Raw genomic sequence first — 23,896 nt, 5'->3', positions numbered from 1 at the left:
AACAGCAAAACTCAGAACAGATAAACCAAAAACAGAAAAGAATTATAAGACAAAATATTAAAACAAAAGACACACCCACAAAAATATAGAGTCTGTTTTGTATTGGCCAAGTACTCCTGAGTCTCGGGATTTCCCTGGAGTGTCATGCTTTAAGGGGAACAACAGAGGGGAGGAGGACAGAAGGCTAGGGAAGCTAACACTAAGGGTGCTAGAAACTTAAAATCCCATTTTTCAGTTTTCTCATTCTAATTAAACAGAACATCCTCCAGGGGGAGCCCTTGCTCCTAGCATCAGCCCCAGAACTGGAGGGGTCCCTGGCTGGACAGCCTCCCTCCTAAGGTTGGCATGCCCTGAATGCTTTTCCATATTCAGGGACAAATAACAGTCAGGCCAGGTATGCTGAGGGAAGGATGATAGCTACTGTCCCAGAGGATGGGGCATAAAGTGCTTGGGAAGAGCAACACAGCTGTGAGGTCCATAATAAATATACAAACAAATAACAATTAAAAGACATTGTAATGTAATCAAATCTGGTAACTTTTCCTTTGACATTTTTAATTAGCCTCATTCTTGAAAGAAAAAGTAAGTATTTACATTTACATACTCATAGCAGGCAAAAAAATATATATGTATATACATATATACATATGTGTGTATATACATATGCATATATATACATATGTGTGTATATATACATATATACATGTGTGTATACATATATACACATGTGTGTATACATATATACACATGTGTATGTATATACATATATACACATGTGTATGTGTATACACATATATGTATATATATGTGTGTGTGTATATATGTGTATATATGTGTGTATATATATGTGTGTATATATATGTGTATATATATATATATGTATGTATATATATATATGTGTGTGTGTGTGTGTGTGTGTATGTATATACTGTTTACTTTTGCATGTAAACTAAATGTACTGGTTACTGGTGCTATCTAAAGTCCAGCCCCAAGTCTCAACCAGCAGTTATACAAATAATGGCCAGAGATTTACACTCCCTTTTTTTTATTACATATTTTCTTTATTTACATTTCAAATGTTATTCCCTTTCCTGGTTTCCCCTCCAAAAATCCTCTCCCCCTTCCCCCTGTACCCCAACCTACCCATTCCTGCTTCCTGGCCCTGGCATTCCCCTATACTAGGGCATAGAGCCTTCACAAGGGCCTCTTCTCCCATTGATAATCAACTAGGCCATCCTCTGCTACATATGCAGCTAGAGCCATAAGTCCCACCATGTGTTTTCTTTGGTTGGTGGTTTAGTCCCTGGGAACTCTGGGGGTACTGGTTAGTTCATATTGTTGTTCCTCCTATGGGTTGCAAACCCCTTCAGCTCCTTCGGTACTTTCTTTAGCTCCTTCACTGGGGACCCTGTGCTCTGTCCAATGGATGGCTGTGAACATCCACTTCTGTATTTGTCAGGCACTGGCAGAACCTCTCAGGAGACAGCTATATCAGGCTCCTGTCAGCAAGCTCTTGTTGGTATCCACAACAGTGTCTGGGTTTGGTGACTGTATATGGGATGGATCCCTAGGTGGGGCAGTCTCTGAATGGTCATTCATTCAGTCTGTGCTCGACACTTTGTCTCTGTATTCCATGGGTATTTTGTTCCCCCTTCTAAGAAGGATCAAAGTATCCACATTTTGGTCTTCCTTCATGTGGTTTTCAAATTGTATCTTGGGTATTCCGAGCTTCTGGGCTAATACCCACTTATCAGTGAGTGCATATCATGTGTGTTCTTTTGTGATTGGGTTACCTCACTCAGGTTGATATCCTCCAGATCCATCCATTTACCTAAGAATGTCATAAATTCATTGTTTTTAATAGCTGAGTACTCCACTGTGTAAATGTACCACATTTTCTGTATCCATTCCTCTGTTGAGGGACATCTGAGTTCTTTCTAACTCCTGGCCTTTATAAATAAGGCTGCTATACACATAGTGGAGCATGTGTCCTTATTACATGTTGGAGCATCTTCTGGGTATTTACTGGGGTAAATGATGGCCAGCCATTTACACTTCTAACCGCTTGCTGTACCATCAGGGTTGGCATTCAGTGACATGACCCGTCTTGTCAATTCCCAGATATGGAGGTCTCAGCCCCTGAGACTAGGAGTGACATTTGAAGCTGCCATCCTCTGTAACATTTCCCAAGGGCTTTCCTACACCTGGAGCTTTGTGAGTGCTGAGATGACCACTGTTACCCTCCCTACTGCTGTCAACACCCGCAGACAGACCATCATGCTCCCAAGCTACACACTGGAATGTGGGAACTACACCGCCATCGCCAAGGTCAGCTCACACACTGTTCCACGAGCCCTGACAAGCCAACCAATCCTCTCCACAAGCTCTAGAGAAAACCTCTTTTAGCCAATGCAAGGGAATTGCTGCTGCTGCTGTTATTGTTGTTATTGTTTAAGGTATGGGTAGAATTTTTAAAAAAATCTTTCATTTAGCTGGAAAAGTAGCTCACTGAGGAAGAGCATTCATCGCACAAGGGTGACAATGTATACAATGTGTATGTGTAACCCTAGTACTTGCGGGGAGAGGTAGAGACAGGGGAATGAATCACTACGTAGGCTGGTGCACATGTGTGCACATGTGCAAACACACACACATACATACACACACACACACACACACACACACACAATCTTTTAATTTTCCAGAGAATATATGTTCTAATTTTGTTCAAGTAATCAACAAAAAACTATTTCTGTCTTTTTTAAAAATATTTATTTATTTATTTATTATATATAATTACACTGTAGCTGTCTTCAGACACTCCAGAAGAGGGCATCAGATTTCGTTACGGATGGTTATGAGCCACCATGTGGTTGCTGGGATTTGAACTCAGGACCTTTGGAAGAGCAGTCGGTGCTCTTAACCGCTGAGCCATCTCACCAGCCCTATTTCTGTCTTTTTAAAGACTGTGCGCCTACTTTGAACTAACCCTGTGCTGGTAGAGGAATAGAAGAAGAGTATTGATGCTGCATTTAGGGAAGAAAAGGGAGGATGTCCACCAGAGGCCATGAGAGACGGACCCACTGTGACCCTCAGCCAGTACTGTGCTTGGGGCTGGAAAAATGTTCTAGATCACGTGGGAAAAGGGAAGTCACTGCGTTGAGTGACTTCATGAAGGAGGGTCCTGAACAGTTTGCTCACATGTGTAGAAACTGTGGCTGCAGGTTAGCCGTGTGTAGTGACTGGAACCAGGAAGATGGCCCTGGGTCAGACTGTAGTGAAGTCAGAAGACCAGGATGAGGAAACGGTCCTTAGGACCCAAACCTCTACAGGGGAGTGGGTGTTCTCACTATGTGGGGTAACTGGTTCCACCGAGGTTTAGTCCTAGCCCAGGCTGCAGGAAGCCCATCAGAAGGGTCCCAAATACCCAAACTGTCCCTCAAAGAAATGAGGCTACCGGGCCCTGGTGGGGAACATGAACAGAGGCTGTTCACTGTTCTCTGCTGGTCTCAGTAAGAACCAGACACTTGTCCATGGAGGACAGAAGGCTGTGGGGTGTGCTTTGAGGGCCACTGTCTTAGTCACAGGTAGGAAAATCCTATTTCTAAGATGTTTCTCTTTGGAAAGATTGACTGAAAAGTAGCAGATTTTATTTTCATGGGAGCAGAGTCCTAGGGTAGTAGCATTAGGTCACCCTGATCCTGTCATAGTCTAGAGCAGTGGTTCTCAACCTGTGATTGCAACTCCTTTGTTGGGGGGGGGGGGTGTGTCAAACTACCCTTTTACAGAGGTTGCCTAAGACCATCAGAAAACACACATTTACATTATGATTCAGTAGCAGAACGGCCGTTATGAAGTAGCAACAAAAGTAATTTTACTGTTCGGAGTCACCACAACATGAGGTGCTTAAGGATTGCAGTATTAGGAAGGTTGAGAGCCACTGGTCTAGGGGACACTCCCGGGTCACGGTGGAAACTGGCTTTTATCAGCCAGCCCTCATGTCTTGGTGCCCTGGTGGAAGCATGAGAAGGTGGAGAGTGTCCCTCGATGGGCCTGTTCGTCCTCCCAGACAAGCCTCATGCTGATGCTAACTTGGCTTTGCAGATGGCTGAATATTGATGTCACTTTTAGATGTCACTGTTAGGTTAGACTCTTCATTACTAGCAGGTCAAAAGGAAAGGAGTTGACAGTGAATCTGAGAGCTTCCCCCTCTTTACCCTTCAGGAAACTCTGGGTCTAGGATTATAGCCAAAGGGATGGGGTGAAATCCTGAAAGGATAAGCCCAGTCCTGCATAAACTGGCTGGAAGGTCGGTGGTCACAGCTAGGGCCACATATCTATCCTGTATCACTGTCTTTTGGCACATTTGCTCATTAGCTGTATCTAACTCTTCTAGCATGGACCCTGCCTGTGTCTAGGCTTTGGGGACCTCTGATGAAGTGGTTTTTTCTGACCCCTCTCATTGGCATGTTACATTTGAGAATTAGACCTCAGATTCCTGCCCCTTCCTTGGCAGCTCCACACTGAGCTGCCATCCTCCGCAGACATGGCACCTGCTCAGAGCTTGCTTGCAGCTTCAGGGTGCAGCAGGCACTGGGTAGGGGGCCCACCTAGAGAAGTTCTGACTACACATTAATTACATTTCTCATTGTGAAAGAGTACATGACCAAAGCAACTTGAGGGCTGGCTGGGCTCTTAAAGTTCATCTCAGTGGGGAGGCATGTGACGGGAGTGTGAAGTGACTGGTCACACTGCATCCTTACCTGGGAAACAGAGTGTAAAGCTCACCTTGCCTTCTCCTTTATGTCTATCTAGGAACCCAGTCTATGCCCCACCCACATTTCTCAAAGACCATTATGTGTTTTATCCCCTCCTCTGCTCCCCACACCCACTGACTCCTTAACTGTGCAGAAGGGGGACCTCTTGGCCCCATTGTCAACCCCTTTCTTTCCTATTAGATGTAACAGGGTAAAAAGAGCCAACAAATGTCAAGACCATGGAGAAACACAGTTTCCAGTGGAGGTTTGGAAACTGTCAGCCATGTGTATACAGGGAGCATGGGTATTTAAATACCTTGTCTTACTTTGCTTTCTATTGCCGTGATAAACACCGTGATGAAAGTCAATGTGGGGAGGGAAGGGTTTATTTGACTTACATATTTGAGTCACAGTCCACTGAAGGACACTAAGACAGGAACCCGACACATAAACCTGGGGCAGCAACTGAAGCAGAGACCGTGGAGAAATGCTGTTTACTAGCTTGCTCTTCCCGCTTCACCCAGTCTGTTTTCTTGTATAACCCAGGCCTAGGGATGGTACTGCCCACAGTGGGCTAGGCCCTTCCACATCAATCACCAACCAAGAAAATGCTCCACAGGGATGCCTACAGCAAAGTCTGATAAGGGCATTTTCTCAGGTGAGATTTTCTCTTCTCCAACTTGTATCAACCTGACAAAATCCAGACCAACACACACCTAGATAACTGTACATTTAGGTAGGCTTACATATTAATAGATCCATGCTGTTCCCTCCAGTCACATCCTCAGATGACTGCTGTAAGTGAGCATTGTGGAGCTGAGGGCCTGTGTCACATGTGTAGATCCAGGAAGCATCTGCTTGGTCTCATGTGATCCCCCCCCCCCTTGTCTCTGCTCTCTCAGGTTCAGATCAAGGGAAGCATGGTGTATAGCAACTACTGTGTTGGTGTAGAAGTTCGAGCTAGGGCGCCTGTCAGCGTCATCTCTGAAGGCACACACATCTTCATCTCCACGGCCACCTCAACCTTCATCATCCTCAGAGGGGCCCAGTCCTATGACCCTGACAACCCAGGGGCTGCTCTCAGGTGAGAATACAGAACTGTGAGACTCTCCGGCTCCTACTTTTTCAAGCCCTGGCTCAGGAATACTAGGAGAGTTAGTCTGGGAATTCTGCCAAAGTAGGTTGAGACATTTCTGTGTACCCGCTTTCTTTAGTTGAACTGCTCTATTCATTATCCAAGTGTAAGCCAATATAGGAAAGGAGAGTAAAATGTGAGTAGTTTTTTTTAAGGTGCTGCTTAAAACTGTGATTTTGGAATGTGCAATGTAAATGCCACCCTTTCATTAGGACTCCGTAGTCAGATGCCAGTGGGGGGGGGGGGGGGAGGCAGAGAGCTGCCTGTTAGTAAGGCTCAGCTCTGCGGTCACAGACTCTGGCCCAGACAGCCCAGCCTGACAGGCCTTTTCCAGCCTTCCACCGGGATCCTCTACCTCCCAGCATGCAGCCTCATGCAGCCTCCACTCATGCAGGCTCATGCAGGCTCATGCAGCCCTCCCCATAACCCCAGACCCCTGTTGTACACCACTCAGTCTGTGCTGTCTGTCACTAACACCTTTGTGCCACTGTCCTGTGCCTGAAGTCACCAAGCCACAAATTCCACCTCTTCCCAATGGCCTTCTCCACCTCTATCCATGAAACAAGTATTTTCGTTATTAAAAATCAATTTTTATACAATATATTCTGATCACAGTTCCCCCTCCCTCATACTATCCAATCCTCTCCACTTCCCCACTCACCCAACTCCATGCCTTCTCAGTCTCACTCTCTCTAGAAGACAAGCAGGCAATTAAACTACAATAATGAAGAGAGAGAGAAAAGCCTAAGAAACACGCACACACGCCAAGACACACACATAAATAAAATCTGTAAGAACACAAAGTCAGTAATCATAATATATATAAGCAAACATCCAGTTAGGTTTTTTTAAAAAATGTCCAAACAAAGCAATATAAGACAAGAAACCCACCCTTGTAATGCCATGCAACCAATTTTGTGTTGCCCACCTACAGCTGCCATTAGGTATGGTGTGTATACACAGTGAGGGTCTGTTGGACAAAATGCAATTCTCCTTTTTTGGGTATTTTTCAGCTGAGCATTTCTCAATTGGAGATAGCTCCTGATTAGGGCTGGTGGCTCATGTCCTCTTCCCTCTCTTGGTGCTGGGACCCCGAGGAAACAATTCTTCCAGTCACTCAGGCCAAAACTTTCCTCAGTGTTTTGATATCTCTTTCTCTCACACTTCATGCCTGTCAGGAAACCTCATTACGTCTCCCCTAGACACAACTCCCTCATACTTCCCCTGCATTGCATGGATGGAGCCACCAGGGCCTCAGCTTATGTCCACCCTCAACCACAGCCAGTCCTCCAAGACAGGATGGAGTCTTTTAAGACAAAGCCAGAGCCCTTACTTCCCTGCTCTGACCGTCTGCACACCATTCAGCTCAGAGGGAAAGCCACTGTCCTTAGCTGTGTGTTGTTCTCTACTCCCATTCCTCACTCATATGGCTGCTGTGCACTGTCCTCAGCGTTGAGTCTAAGTTCAGGGCTCTCATTGAATATACCCCTGTGCCTGCCACATGGCCCCATTCATAAACCAGCTCCTTTGTCATTGTGACCCTTCATGTCTACCACACCCAAATGTGGGATTTGATGCTTCATTAGTGCAGTGGAGGGGAGAGGTACCCTTTCCCTGGTTCTACCTATGTGTATGCTGTAGACAGCTCTCAGCTCTCAGTCCTTCACACACACACACACACACACACCACACCACACACACACACACACACACACACACCACACCACACACACACACACACACACACACCACACACACACACACACACACCACACCACACACACACACACACACACACACACACACACACACACACACACCACACCACACACACACACACACACACACACACACCACACACACACACACACACACACACACACACACACACACACCACACACACACACACACACACACACACACACACACACACAGCCTGACAGGCTAAGTCTGTATCTGTGTCACCTTCACACTGTCAACTACCAGGACACATCACAGCACCTAAAAATGAGAGCTCTGTGTCTGGGCAGTAAGGAATCTTCCGGGTGAGCAGTGGACAGCTTCTCTGCACAGCTTGTGAGTCACACTGAACACCGAGTTCTCTTGTGCCCTAGGGATGCTGCTCCCCAGTAGAGGCTCTCAGGTGGCTGCAGTGCTGCCTCATGCAGCTTCATGAACAGAAGTTACCAGAATGCAGTGCCTGCAGGCTAGACAGGGAATTGGGCTTTTAAGGTTCAGGTTTAAGCGACACTTATGGAAGCAAGTTGCCCTGATGAGGGAGGCTGACCCAGCTTCCATACTGTTTCCTGCCTGTCACACGCCTGTTTAAGCATGTCTGCCCAAGGCTGGGATGATGCTGTCTCCGCAGTCCTCCCTGATGGTGCAACTACCTTATCTTGTGGCTCATGCAATTATTATCTTACAGAAAGATGGCAAGATGGAAGGAGAATCATCTCAAGTCTCCTGCTGGCCCCATTTTTTACCAGCTCTGAGTGAAACAGGGCAAACTCCCCCCTACCTCCGACAAGGCCTCTGCCAATGTGCTTTCTTCCTAAAATTGGGATAGTGTGACATTCCTGTCTCACCATGTGAAGTTGTCTCAGAGACAAGATGTAGCATTGGCAGAGTGATTGCAAAGGAGCCTTCTACAAATTGTGAGGCCGTGTTACTTATAAGCAGGGGAGGGGGCGCCATACATAAGGAGAGGAAGGAGTAACAAAAGAAACTCCAAGGCCAGGGTACATGACACAAATCAGAAGGAAGCAAGATCCTATGTGGAGGACAGTGGTCTCTGTGCCAGTGAGTGGGAAGACAGGCCCAGCTCCTGCACCACTGATATCAAAGGGTGAGAGGTATGGTCTCTTCCAAATCACATGTGCCTTTAACACTCAGTGATGGTAACCACGCCCCTCCAATGGCTTCCCCAATAGGTATCACTGGACTTGCACAGCGGCCAGCTCACCAAGGTGGCCCTGCTTTGATAACTCTACTTCATACCAAGTGGACACGCAAGCTCCTGCCATTTCCTTCCCAGCAAAATGGCTCAGTGAATGCTGTGACCAGTTCCTTGTGACACTGACGGTCTCTAGCAGGGGACAGAACTCATCACAGGCCTTGATGTTCCTGTCTACCCGTCCTGACTTGGCCTTCAGGTACCCTTGCCCTAGTCAGAGCAGATGAGCACCCTGGCTAATGGTGGCAGCTTGAAAGGAATCTGTGTTCATGGAGCGGTATGAAATTAGGCCATGTGGGAACCACACCAGTAAGGGAGAAGTGCTTGCCAGGGAGGGGATGGTGATCTGGATAGTTCTGTGTCTCCTGGAGAAGAAGGAGTGACAAAAGAAACTCCAAGGCCAGGGTACATGACACAAATCAGAAGGAAGCAAGATCCTATGTGGAGTACAGTGGTCTCTGTGCCAGTGAGTGGGAAGACAGGCCCAGCTCTTGCACCACTAATATCAAAGGGTGAGAGGTATGTATGGTCTCTTCCAAATCACATGTGCCTTTAACACTCAGTGATGGTTAACACACAGCAGCAATTCTGAAGAATGTTGCCATGATGCCAGTGGGTCCCTCCTGTCATGCACCCATCCCCAAGATGGAAGACCAATGATTGGGGCTGACGTCAGAAGGCAGCAAAGCCATCTAATTTCCAGACTTGGGAGACTTCTGGGGATTACAAGACTGGAGGATATGCAAGTGTGGGACCGTGGAGGATTACAGAGAATCAAACCCATCAGCTTGTCATCACCAAGGCTACCAGAGTACTCATATTATAGCTCCATGGACCAAATGTAGGACTTGAGCTCAGCTGCCAGGATGGGCAAGGACACAGAAGGTTCTGGATTCCCCCTTCAAAGGGCTAGGTTATAAATGACTGAGCAGGGGGCGAATTCTAGGGGAAGCAAGTTTGTATTTGGCACAATAGTTTACACTCTCCTAAGAATGACATAACTGGACATTTATGATCAGTTTATTTCTGGGGTTTTCCATTTAATATTTCAGACCTTGGTTGACTGCAAGTAACTGAAACGTTAGACATCAGCTACAGTACCCATATCCACAGACAAATTCACACACACGCGGGTGATAGGATGTGTGGTTCCTTTTCAGAAAGCTGCAGACCTGCCCTACCATGGCCCTTCTTGCCTCCTGCATGTGGTGTTACATGGTGAAGCCATGGCTTGGCATGTGGCTGATAGTGGAAGACACGGGGAATCCTGCACACCACTTTAGGAAGTCTCCTCTGTACTTAGCCTTTTAAGGTCCTCGTATCCTCTAGCAAAGGAATTCATGTCACAAAACTCAATCTAGTCTCTCACACCACCTGATGATGTCCTAAAGAACCCAGAGTTCATGAAATGCTCTCTGGGAAGCATCCCTGAGCCAGGAAAGGGCCTGGAGAAATTTCCAGGAAGTAGCTATGGTGACTCAGAAATGTGTGTATAAAATGCAGGGCTGTGCAAGGTAGGGTCCCTGACCGCACTGTAGGCCATGGAACAGCTTATGACCCAATACCCCTGCCAAGGTGAAAAGCAAAGCTGAGCTAGATGGCTGTGGCAAAGACAAAAGGCTTGGGAAGGCCCAAGTGACACTGGTGTGTTGCTATGGAGACAAGCATGTGGGACAGAGGTGTGGAGACAGCTCAGGCATTGACTGACAGGCTGGACAGCATGGCCAGAGCCAAGTCTGAGTGACAGACTAAAGCCCAGGACTGCTGACACTGAGGAAGTCTCCCAGCTTCGCTGACCTTGGTGAGCAGTGAATGCGGTGTGTTAGGTCTGATCATGCTGTGTGAAGTCTGGAAGCTGCTCACATGGTCCTCACTCCCCAACTCAGGCTCTGATGATGCCAACACTGGTTGAGGTTCAAACAGGGCCAGCCCAAATGAATGCAACCTGGGGGTGCTTGTCCTGCCTTCCTACAACATCAAAGTGATTGCCTGTTCCAGATTCGTCCACATCTCATGGGTCAACTTTAGAGACATCTCTGTGAACTGGAATGAAGAAGTGTCTCTCCGGGCTGTGTGTGAAGACTGTGGAGATGTCCCAGACCTCACGTATTCCTGGGACCTCTTCCTAGTCAATGCAACAGAGAAGAGTGCAGTGGAAGGTAAGATGGCTACTCTGTTTTGCTGATGAATAAGAAAAGCTCATGGTTGTTCTGTGCTTACTGAGCCATCATATCTGACCTGCTCATGGCTAGGATTTCTTCGCACGTCAACCCTCCAGACACTAGGTGATAGACCAAAAGTGGATTCTTCTTCTACAAGAAGACCAACCTGTTTAGAATTATATGTTTAGGATCACTGGAAGCTATTGCAAAGGAACTGTGGTGAATCTCACTGTCCAGACAGCCGTGGTCCTTGGAACTTTGGCATATGTATTGTGTCTGTGATCTACTTCCCTGGCACACAGCTCCTAAAACCTTGTGATCTTCTATGTGATCATGGTTTTATATGCTAATGAGCTGACAGATGGCTAGCAGCCGCCGACTATCTTCAAGATGCGGCGTGGCTATCCCAAACACTGGGATGTCTATGTAACAAAGCTTTCAGTAGAGCCCCAGGATAACAAGGATCACTGACAGAGGGTGAAGTTCTAGAAAGGGTTGGCAGCTCAGGCCTCTGCTCACACACCTCACCCTGTGCACCTCTTGACCTCTATTCTCTGTCATTTATATTTGACCAGTGAATTCGTGTCCCTGAATTATGTGAGCTCCTCTGAGAGGGGATGATTGGAACCTCTGATTAGAGCCAAAGAATCATAAAGCCACGTGGGCGTTTAGACGTGGGACACTGTTATCTGATGCAGTGCCTAGATGGTCAGCATGAGGACCGAATTAGAGGACACCAGCTGATGGTGGTACAGAATGGCTTGCTGCTAGTGGGGTGGAATTCCCATACTTTGGGGAACCAAAGAAGCCAGCTGTGTGGTGAGACTGGATCAGCTGAGTCTGAGCTAATCTTGTCTGCACACTCCCTTCTGACCTGCCTCTCTGTGACAGATGTCCAGTGGGACCTGGCTCTATCTTTCAGTCCATACTTCCAGATAAGGATGGAAAGCTCCTCTCAAAGATTCCACTTGCTTGGGTGAATGATAATGATCCAGTTTGTTATTCTACGTGGGAAGCTGAGGCTCACGAAGCATGGGAAAAGAGTTTACTCAAGTCCAAATGAAGATGACCACAGCTGGGAAACAGGAACTGCAATTGCTCAGCCTAGGAGTTCTTGAAATGGCACCAGAGGGGTCTCTGGTGTTTACAGCCTAGGGCAGGGCTTACATATCAAGCTGACTGCTAGAATTGCATCAGTCAGTAGGAAAAGTGCAGGATGTGGAAGGAAGGATGGAAGATTAGAAAGACGGAAAGAAGGAAGATCAGAAAGATGGGAGGGAGGGAGGGAGGGAGGGAGGGAGGGAGGGAGGGAGGGAGGGAGGGAGGGAGGGAGGGATGTGTTCACTGGGGTATGTGTTACACACAGGGGACTGTGTTGGGAAATCTACCAGGTCAAAAATGACTAGAGGGTCTTCAGTCTCAGGCTTCATGTTTGCCTAGGCTGAGGAGTATTACGAACTCATTATTATCATTATTTATTATTATTGTTGTTGTTATTATTATTATTATTGTGTTCATCCTTTCTCATACTACTCCACTGAGTAGTGGGCTGCTGAGAAAGTGAAGCTGAGTCCCACAAGTAATGACCCAGAAGAGCTGGGCTTCTGTGCTGGGCAACCAACTCTGCTCAGTCCCAGCTGCTCAGTTTGAAACCTTTTAAAGCAGATCTTGGAGTACATCTGCCCCCTGACAGGGACATTCAGTGGGACTGTGCCCATCACAGGTTCTGAATTCTGAATTAAAGACTAACTAGACTTCCTGAATCAAAGCCCAAAGCGTCAGTGAGACCTATGGTAGTGACCCTGACAGTGCTTAAACTTCAAGGCTAGGGCTGCCTGAGATGAACATCTGAGAGAACTCTGAATAGGGTTGCCATCATCCCCTCCATAGTACCTTATAGAACTCAGGGAAACAAATTCACTAATTCACTGTAAAGGAGACTACAGAGGACAGAGGTCTGCCCTGGTCAAAAGCAAAAACTGCTTTTAGCATGTCACTTCTATGTCTATGCATTTTTTTATTTGTCATTACTCCTTTATTTCTTTATCACAATTCCTAGAGATGCCTTTAGAGTTATTTACTGGATCCTTGTTGTCAGGGAGAAATGATTAGGAGAAATTCTTTCCAGAATATGGAGAGCAAGTTCCAGGGGAAGAGTTGTGAGGGCCTTTTCCCACTTACTCTTGCTTGGGTCATGTATTGTCCTCCACACCACCAGGCCAGAACCATGAGCCAGAAGAAGCACAGGCTTCCAACTCATGTCAGGTTTGCGTAAAGTAGCATGGTGTTACTTTTCCTGGGTAGGTGTGAAAAAGCATTTGTTCACCCCAGATAGGGCACAGAGATACAGTGAAGATGAATCTACTCCAGTCAGGAGCATTGTTGAGGAGTTAGGGACAGGAGTGTGGGGTGACATAAATACAGATATGCCACCCAAAGGCCCACTGCAGCATGGGTAATGAGTCATGAAAACTGCCTTTCTGGAACCTGCCCAATACACTCTGGCGTGGTTCCCCCAGACCACCTGCAGGTGGGGGCAAGGAGAAATGTGTGCAGTGCAAATCCTGAGGCCCTCTGCCTGCTTCTGCTAGGGACCATTGATGCCAAGTCCCCCACTGTCTCTGCATCATTTTGTTTCTTGTGTTTCCATGACTATGTAGGCTACTGCAGCAAGCTCTTCAGCCCCATGATGGCGATGGTTACTCCAAGCTCACAGAAAATATCTTTGCCTCCCAAGTAGACATGCTTATGTAATCTGTATACGTTTTTATCGTGTGTGTGTGTGTGTGTGTGTGTGTGTGTGTGTGTTAGATGAGCCACAGTACATTTATGGAGGAACCATCTTGCACTATCCCACGGCCTATACACACACACACACACACACACACACTTTGGACTTTTAGTTCAGAATTTTAACCCTGTCACATCCATGTTTAAGTCCCCTTCTGTAGTACTGTGGGGCTGCTAGGTGCCTTGGCACTTGGGACCAGTCTGAAGTCCTCTAAGTCTGATCTGCCATCAAATCTGAGAGCACCACTGACACCACACTCACCGGAGCCTTCACCCACGCCTCTGGGCTGGACAGCTCTTTCCAACCTGGGAAGCATTTCTGCTGAGTCCACAGCTGGTGGCCACCACGTTCCTGCTTCAGGAGCTGTGGCAGGCTCAGGGGAGCCTATGGAGGAGTATAGCTCACTGAGTTCCCTGGCTGAGGAAGCCCTGATGACGAACAGCTCTGAGGGAAGCTGGCCCTCCCCCAGCTCTTCCACTGACTTTGATGGTAAGTGCCACCATCTCTACACATTGATCCTTGTATCTAGCGCCAGCCTCACCAGGGAAGGAGGAAATCTAATGGGTCAGGTTTAATGTTACTCCCACCTTTGCCCTGAGTCTAAGAGTACTGTGTTTGAGGTCAATGCAGATCCCAGCTTCAACCTCAGAGTAATAAAATAGTATTTTGTTCTTGTTATCTTGAAACAGGCCTCAAATTCTCTGTGTAGCTAAGCCTGGTCTTGAATTCTTGATCTTCCTGTTTTCATTGTTTAAGTGCTGGCATTATTGGTATGTGCCACCATGTCCCAGCTTAGAGATAGTTCATTCTTAACCCTGAGATGAGTGACAGTGTTCCAGGGACAGATTACTCTTAATAATGTGTTCCACAGAGGAAGGGGTTACATGATAATTTATTAGTTATACAACAAAGAAAATGGTATCAAATACATTGGCAGTGACCACCAGTTGGTAGCTTACAGTCAAGTGGGGAAAAGGTATATAGGTTTTGGATCAACAACATTTTTAGCTGTGGATTATAGCAAATAGTTCTCTGCTAAGAATACATTTTAAAGGCTTTACTAATCATCAAAACGACATTCACTCAGACTTGAGAGTAGACAATGAATGGCAACTTAAGGGGACTAAAAATAGTTTGGTTCTGATCTCCAAAATTTAACTCTCCATAATCATGAAGTTCTGATCCTACAACCTTACAAATCTTCCTTGGGGATGTGGTGGGGAGGGGGCAGGTTTTAGTCTACAGCATGTAACACTTACTAATTGTGCCTTCATTTTCCTTTTTGTATAGATTTTGAAGCCTATTATAGCGACATCCAAGAAGCAGTGCTATCCCTAGGAAGACAACCAGGTAACTACTTTTAGCACTGTTCCCAGGAGAAGAGCCCTGCATCCAGGCTCACTGTATACCAGCCCTCCTGGATTCACCACGTTTGTTCCTTACATCAAAGCCACCTATTAATCCCCCAGGGAATTCTCAAGAGAGAGTGTGAGCCCCTCTGCACAGCAGAGCCTGGCACAGACCTCACTCCTCGACCCCTTACTGCTGGATATTTTGAGCTTGATGATCCCTTAGTGGGCTAACAGTAGACAATGCAAATCCAAGATGCCTTGCACGGTAACAGGCCTCCCTTTGTGTCCTTCCCAACTTGCCTCCTTGCTGATCGTTCCTCTTGCAGGGTCCCTCTCCTTCCTTACTTTGTAGCCTCCCTCAGCCCTCTGATAACCCCCATAGGCTATTTCCACCCCTATCTATTCTAAACAGGTGACTTCTGAACCAGTGGTGTGTTCCTGTGTTTGTCTTATATACACCTGACATCTTCACAGAAACTTCGTGGCTATTTTATTCTGCTGTCCTTAGAACCATCTTGATTCCCAGAACATTGGTGCAAACAGCGGGTGATCAACTTGTCATGTAAATAGATGATCAATATTGATCTATGTTTCTGAAGAGTTGACAGACAAGGAGAGAGAACACTGGCTCTATCTGAAGGACTCTGGCCAGCTTGAAAGTGGCCAACCTGGCTCCAGCAGGCCTTGCCCTTCTTTTCCATTCCCTCTGCCTTGCTAAAAACTGTTAGATTACATTCTTAAAGCTAGCCACCAAGGTCCATTCCCTTATTTGGCCACTTCCCCCTCCTGAGGCTGACTACTAAGGTCAGCTATCAAAGTATTGAAGTCCAGCAATCACAAGCCCCCTTTGGCTCGCCTAATTAACATGCCCAGTTAAATTAAACACCTCAGCCTAACACGGGGTTTCCCTGTACTTTTATAAAGCACCATTTTCCTATGGACCATATCTGTCTCCTCTCTATGCAGAGACAGTCCTTTGTCCCGAGGACAAGCACCCATTTCCCTCTCCCTTGCCCCCTTTCTCCCCTCTGCCTTGTTCCCTTCCCCTTCTCCCTCATCCTCTATCTCCTGTCTTTGTCTCTTATTCTCTACCCTCTGTCCCTCCGGCACAAATCTCTTTTTTTTCTGATCCTGACCCAAAATGATATCTTATGCTATCTGTCTAGAGAACAAATGAATGATTGGAGAGCTATTTCTACCAAATGAATAGGCAGGTGATTAATTTGTTGAGTGAACGTGCAGTCGGTCTGTTTGATCTATCTTTTAAACGGGTAAGTTAATGTGTAAGTTTTCTGCAGTGTTTTCTTCTCTCCAGCTGCCTCTTGAGTTATGATTTCATCAGCTCCTCATGTTTTACCCTCTGTATCATATTTCTTTGTGTGAGCTAGTATTCGCAGGTGGTCATAGGAAGGAGCAGAAGAGAGTCCTGGGGAAAAAAGTGTGTTATTGTCTACAGGTCCTAGGAACATAGGTGTGGCCTACCACTTGGGGTCTTGTGAAGAAGCCTTAGGAGAGCATGAGCCCCAGCATTCTTAGGGTTCATGAAAGAGCAATGAGACTGGCAACAGGTGCTTTAGGACCCAGCAGTCTGCATAGTTCCAGTGGGCTGTAGGCAGTGTGGTGATGCCTGGTAAGGGATTGGTAACTGGTCACCTGTCACCTAGCCCTGAGACGAGGAAGAAGACCGTTTCCCAGAGTGTACAGCAGTACAGAGAGGACCTGGCTGTGGATCAGGTAGACCTGTTCCCATCTAGGCCCCCCTATCACTAGTGATTGGGTAGGTCAAGAGGGGTAACCTCTTTCTAGCCAGAAAGGCGGCTTTTTTTCCCTCCATTTCATTTATTTGTAGGATACTGAGACACATTGCGTTGATTGGCTATCTTGTTACTATTTTTTTTACACTCAGGGTTTCAGAGTTTGGTACAGTCACTTGATCCCAGGCTCCTGGGCAGAAAGTCATGTCAGAGTGAATATGTCTAAAAGGAATTTTCACTTCATGGTGGACAGGAAGCAGAGGGCCAAACAGGGAGAGACTGGAGACAACATATCACCAAGCACCAACCCACAGTGAGCTTTTCCCAGCTGGGTTCTGTCTTCTAAAGTTTCCAGACCCTTCCAAAATAGCACCACTTGCTGAGGACCATGCATTTAACATGGACCCATGGTATAACTTCATATGCAAGCCATAAAAATCATACTGAGCACAACAAAATTTTGTAGTACATACACAGGTCTGATTCAGGACTCGTGCTTAGTCACACAGTAGGCTTAGTCACACAGTAGGTGCTGAATCCGTGTGGGGAGCGGGTGTGGCGGCAGTCCCAAAGGCGCCAGAGACTGCAGCTAAGTCATATGACTTGCACCTGACTTCCTCATATAAGACACAAACATCTTGAGTGCTGGGCAGGTGTACCAGGATACAGGTGAATCCAATTTGGTGGAGATTTGCCCCTGCTGCCCTGATTAGCTGAAGCCTCACGACTGGCGAGGGGGCGTGGCCTGCGGTGCGTGGATGAGAGAGAGTATAAAAGGAGTGAGAGGCCCAGGGTTGGGGGAGATATAAACAAGAAGAATCAGGACTGAATAAACTGCTGTTAGAAGGACTGGTGGTCGCGTCGTTCTTGCTGGTTGAGAGTGGGCGCGACAATTGGTGGCCCGTACGGGGAACCGACTCCCCCACCGAGTTCAGAACTTTCAAATCACTCTTACACGCGTTCTCACGACCGGCCAGGAAGAACGCAGCAAACCGGAATCTTCTGCGGCAAAGCTTTATTGCTTACATCTTCAGGAGCCAGAGAGCAAGAGCAAGAGCAAGAAAGCAAGAAAAAGAACAAGAACAAGAAAAGCAAGAGAGCAAGAATGAGAAAACAAGAGTGCAAAAGAGAAAAAGAACAAGAAAAAGAACAAGAACAAGAGAGCAAGAGAGAGAATATGGCAAAACCCCGTCCCTTTTAAGGAGAATTATCCTCCGCCTAGGACGTATTACTCCCTGATTGGCTGCAGCCCATCGGCCCAGTTGTCATCACGAGAAAGGCAGAACACATGGTGGGAAAACTGCCCCTGCACGTGTGCAGATTATGTTTACTACTTAGAACACAGCTGTCAGCGCCATCTTATAATGGCAAATGTGAGGGCGGCTCCCAACAAATCCGTAATAGCAAAGGGACAAAGCAGGCATCATGGTATCCTGTTGAGAGTATGACTCTTTCAGACAGGAGCCATCCTAACTCCTCAAGGTCTGTTGCTACCGTATCTTGTGCCTGTGGCCTTCTCTGAAATCTTAGGTCAGCTATATCACCATCCCAAGCCATTTCTCCCCAGATAGTGCAGTGGCTTTCTGCCTCTGCCACTGTGCTGTGTCTGTTGCCTGGAGTCACACTCTACATAGCATCCTGAGGCCTTTCTCAAACACATACCAGATGGTTAGTTTTCTCTGGCTGCCAGTGCCTTCCTGCCACTTATAAGACAGAAGTTTTTGTCTGTGGCCACAAGCGTGTCTTGACTTTACTGCCCATATTCTGGTTCCCATTCCTTTCTTCAGCCACTCACAGAGAATGGGCCATTCCTACTGCACTTGGTTTCTACTCAAACAGAAACGTCTTCTAGATCTTCACTGAACTCATCCTTTGCTCTGAATCCCTGCTCACTGCCCCAGCAGAAGCCTCCTTCCTTCTCCACATTTGCTTTCTCTGCAATCTGATGTCTTTTTCCTCCATCATTTATCATTAGCTGACCTTGCATTATAAAGTTCTAGACCACAAGGTGGAAGGAAAAAAATGGAAGAAGGGACAAAGGGGGGGGGAAGGAAAGGGAGGGTAAAGAAAGACATTATAGAGTGGCTGATAATAAGACAATAAAGCGTATTGATTGAAAATTCATACTTACAAAAGGTATCGTTTTAGAAGTACAATATTCAGCAGCCATAGAAATTGATATTAACATCAACTTCGAAGCATTCATGTTTCATAAGACTGCGACCTTTCCTTTTCTCTCCCATGGTATGATTTATTTTCTTAGGGACCAGTACAAACTTCCAGGAAGCAGGACCAAGCCTGAGTGCTGAGGAGAGTGCCAGTTATGGGGACAACCTGCTGGGCCCTTTCCTCCACACAGGTAGAGCAAAGCCAACTCTCATGATCGACTGGCCCAAGGCCCTGGTCAGCCAAGCTGCCTTCCATGGCTACACCACATCAGGTATGAACATGCTCTTTGCACCCTGGAATTTATAGCCATTTCAGAAGAATTTGGGAATCGGCCCTCAAGTTTTCCCAAGTCTTCGGACTTAATGGATGAGTAGAACCATCCAGCCTTTCCTAGTCACGTTTGTCCCTCTGGGGACAACAGCCTATGGCTCTGTCTCTAAGGATGTTCAGATGTTCCTTAAGAGTCTCCAGGTGCAGATCAGCAGGGAGCTTCCAATCTGGCTGGCACTCCAACACGTGGCACCTGTCTCTCTCTCTGACCTGGCATAGAATAGATGAGCCATTTACACAAATGAATCAAGCAGAGCTGGCCTGTGCGGAAGATGAATGAATGTCTAACTTTTCTCCCTGAGCATGGGCACGTGGGTTGGTCTGCTCTGATGGGTGACTTCTTTCTGAGTACATGTGAATAGGTCACCCTCCATAGGCCTTTTAGGGAAGCTATGGATTTCATACTATTTTTAAGAAATTTTCTCCTTGTTCTTTCTAATCATCTGTCTTGGGTCTTGGGTCTCTCCAAATTTTAAGGAAGACTAAACAGGATGAGTCAGCTTACTCTTGCAAGGCAACAGTTAAGAAATTTTCATAACAAATATTTCTAAAAATACTCAACTTGTTGGTCATACTTTAACAGATAAGTCAAATTTATAAAAATAAAAACTCAAACACTGGACTTACTGTAAAGGCACAAAATGAGATCTTACCAGGGTTCTGTAGTTACTAGGGAAACCTACACATTTCTGAGCTGAGGGTGACAGATCCACCATGATACTGCTTCTGTCCCGTGGGGGTGGGCTGGGTATGGGAATTTAGGCTCCTCAGAAGGACAGTAACCAACAGACTAGTGTCATTCCCAAGTATGAGCAGGACATGTAACTGGTTCTAGGAACCTGCCCTGGCCTTCACAGGTCAAAGACTGATGATCTCTGGTCTTATAACTCTCATACTGTTCTGGGGGCCAGAAGCTAATAACTTCTGGGAACTTAACTTTCTCTTGCTATTCTGTGGCTAAAAGCCACTGGTTTCTGGCACTTAACTCCTGCTGTTAACAGCAGGGGATGAGGTAAAGAAGTTTTAGTTGTTAGGGCTCTTTGCTCTGTGGCTCAGGGTCCCCTCACTTGCCAGCCAAGAAGCTTGTAGTTCGTTAACTCTTCATGAACCAGAGAGAAAAGAAAAGAAGATAAAGAATGAAAAAAGGGAAAGAGAAACAATTCAAGGGAAAGAGAAACAATTCTTGCACACAGAAAAACTACTCACTCTGGATGAAGCAGAAAAAGAAGCTCCAACAACCTTTATTTTCTGTTCTCAGTATATCTACTGTCTCTAAAACCTTACCTCATATAACTATCAGGCAAAACTGTTACAGAGGATAATTGATTATATCATTTTTCTAAATACTTTTACATTCCAGTAAGTTTACAGTAAGTTTAAGACAACAATTCATGTCATAAATCGATTAGACTTAAGCAATAACAGAATTGTTTACATATCTTTCCATTAAGACTAGTATCTCACTAAACATCCATGATCTATTGCCCCATAAGATTATTATAAGTTTAAAGCAATAATTCTTTTTTTCTTTTTTTCTTTTTCTTTTTTTATTTTCTTCAATTACATTTCCAATGCTATCCCAAAAGTCCCCCCTCCCCCCCCCCCCCACTCCCCTACCCACCCATTCCCATTTTTTGGCCCTGGCGTTTCCCTGTACTGGGGCAAATACATTTGCCTGACCAATGGGCCTCTCTTTCCAGTGATGGCCGACTAGGTCATCTTTTGATACATATGCAGCTAGAGTCAAAAGCTCTGGGGTACTGGTTAGTTCATAATGTTGTTCCTCTGATAGGGTTGCATTTACACAATAGAGTACTACTCAGCTATTAAAAAGAATGAATTTACGAAATTCCTAGGCAAATGGTTGGATCTGGAGGGCATCATCCTAAGTGAGGTAACCCAATCACAAAAGAACTCAAATGAAATGTACTCACTGATAAGTGGATATTAACCCAGAAACTTAGTATAGCGAGATATAAGGTACAATATGTAAAACATATGAAACTGAAGAAGAACGAAGACCAAAGTGTGGACTCTTTGCTCATTCTTAGAATTGGAAACAATCACCCATGGAAGGAGTTACAGAGACAAAGTTTGGAGCTGAGACAAAAGGATGGTCCATCTAGAGACTGCCATATCCAGGGATCCATCCCATAATTAGCCTCCAAGCGATGACACCATTGCATACACTAGCAAGCTTTTGTTGCAAGGACGGTGATATAGCTGTCCCTTGTGAGACTATGCCGGGGCCTAGCAAACACAGAAGTGGATGCTCACAGTCAACTATTGGATGGATCACAGGGCCCCCAATGGAGGAGCTAGAGAAAGTATCCAAGGAGCTAAAGCAATAATTCTTATGTCACAAGTTAGCACAGTTTGACAAGAGACAAATCATCTGCCTTGTAGCTTATTAGTTTCGAAGTTTTGTATAGATAAACTAGTCAATATTTCATTTTTGTCCTTGTACCCACAATAACTTGTCCATTCTCAGTTTTTGACCTTTAGTTACCAGGAAGTGGTCTTATACCTAACCTAGAAGGAGTGTTTTCCTTGATCGTAAATTTGTTCCAATCCTGCTTTCTTTTTCTAGTGCAGTTGTCCCTTCATGCATTGATGTACAGAACTCTTATTTGAAGCTTTTATACTATAGAGGACTTGAAATTACTCGTATAAATTTAGGAATTCTATAAAATCATTATTAGGAATTATGAAATCATCAATGTGTCTACCATTACTACCTGAGAGTACATCTTCATGTTGATCTGCAGAAAATCTTCCCACACCTGTGGGCTAATGCCCAGGAATCATCAGGCTCTATAATAATGGCAGGAAAAGGCATACCAGCAGCAAGAAGAAGCAATCCTGGGGTGAAGTCTCTTGGGATTTTGACTCATAGAGCTCACACATCACAGGCCATCTCCAGAAAATTCACTTGTATGTCTTTAGCCTTTTCTAGATGGCTTCTGACAAACCAGGGTATTATTTAATCCTCCACCCCTGGAGCAAAGTGGTGCTCACTTCTGGGAGCCTGCAGACTGCCATTTCATGTGGACTTTCCCCTTCTGTAGGTATCATGGGACCAGCTGTGACAATAAAACCATTCTCACTGAGCAGTGGCAAGACATATGTCTTACAAGCTTCTGTAGGTATGTCAAGGTAAAAGTTGGATCTGGTGTGGGGAGCCATGAAGACTTGTGTCATTATTTTACTTTTCCTTAGAAGAAATAGTGACTCTGTCCTGTAACCTCTTGTTCTGGGCCCCGCCTCTCTCTCCTCTCCTGTTGCCACTACCCCATTATTTGTTACTACGATTAGTTGCTGTGATGTTCTCATTTCTAGTGAAATCAGATGCATTAGAACCAGGTAAATTACTGTCCTTGTATATTTGATTTTTGGCTAGATACCTGAGTAAGTCAGCTTCCTTGCATATATTTAATCACAATGAGGTATCGTTGACATTCTTCTGAGTGATCAGTGTGGACTAAAACTTACCCACAGTGTTACCTTGCCCAGAGAGCCCTCCAACTCTTTCTGCATTTTTATGACTAAATCTGAGTGCACTTTTTTTTTGGGGGGGGGTAACTTGTAAACATTCCCTGATTTCTGGAGACTTACAGTCCTACTTAACAGGTGTGGAAGATTCAATCAATATCCTGGATTGACTATCCACATCTTTGCTCTGCTTAGAGCCCACCATGAGCCAGGTATAGTGGCCCAGCTGTAGTACCAGGAGTTGGGAAGCAGAGAGGTGAAGGTTGCAAGTTCAAGGCCAGACCCTACCTCAAAGCAAAAACAGATAAGCCAAACTAACTGTGCACTTCCAGTTCTGCCTCTTCTGTTTGTATCTACATCATCCAAGGAAGAAGCACAAGGCAGGTTGTTCTCTGCTAATTCATGGAGAGGCTCTTTTGGATTCTCACTGCTGCTGGGAGCCTCTGCTGGCCCTGTCTAGATTCTAAGGCCTGGGTCCCTGCTTCTACCATGCAGACAGTGCTGGCTTCTGTTATAATGGATGCCTTTTGCTTTTCAGTTGCTCATGTGATGTTACTCTCTCTACCCCCTCCCCCCACACACATATCTACCCTCCCCCACACACATATCTACCCTCCCCACACACACATATCTACCCTCCCCCCAACACATATCTACCCTCCCCACACACACATATCTACCCTCCCCCCAACACATATCTACCCTCCCCACACACACATATCTACCCTCCCCACACACACATATCCCTTCTTGATTGAAGAGATCCCTGGGATTCTTCCCATAGTCCCAGGGTCCTGTTCAGTGTCCTCTGCTATTTGAGAGACTTGACCTCACGCTCTAGGTGTCTTGCTCAGCTGTCTATCACTCAGCCCCACAGCGACTCTCTAACGGCTTTGCTTTCCTGTAATCGTCCCATCACACATGGCACCCTGTGGCTATCTTTTTCTGTGTTATTTTGGGGGAAAACCCTTGTCCCTCTGTCTCCTTCTTAACTTGGTAT

At 45.9% G+C, this 23,896-nt stretch overlaps 1 protein-coding gene across 1 annotated transcript in view; it reads left to right on the top strand.

Moving 5' to 3' along the window:
• Positions 1 to 23,896, top strand: part of Pkd1l1 (polycystic kidney disease 1 like 1) — a 149,014-nt gene that overhangs the window by 18,520 nt on the left and 106,598 nt on the right. Inside the window, exons 9-16 of the mRNA XM_017314870.1 lie at positions 2,122 to 2,328; positions 5,660 to 5,841; positions 8,824 to 9,045; positions 10,845 to 11,005; positions 13,947 to 14,288; positions 15,090 to 15,149; positions 19,169 to 19,345; positions 22,473 to 22,550. Coding sequence (XP_017170359.1) covers positions 2,122 to 2,328; positions 5,660 to 5,841; positions 8,824 to 9,045; positions 10,845 to 11,005; positions 13,947 to 14,288; positions 15,090 to 15,149; positions 19,169 to 19,345; positions 22,473 to 22,550 — 1,429 coding nt within the window. The remainder of the gene's footprint in view (positions 1 to 2,121; positions 2,329 to 5,659; positions 5,842 to 8,823; positions 9,046 to 10,844; positions 11,006 to 13,946; positions 14,289 to 15,089; positions 15,150 to 19,168; positions 19,346 to 22,472; positions 22,551 to 23,896) is intronic.

The sequence above is a fragment of the Mus musculus genome, chromosome 11 (assembly GCF_000001635.26).
Source record: "Mus musculus strain C57BL/6J chromosome 11, GRCm38.p6 C57BL/6J".
Classification (NCBI taxonomy): domain Eukaryota; kingdom Metazoa; phylum Chordata; class Mammalia; order Rodentia; family Muridae; genus Mus; species Mus musculus.
The sequence above is the reverse complement of the archived record's forward strand: the minus strand, read 5'-3'. Positions and strand labels throughout refer to the sequence as shown.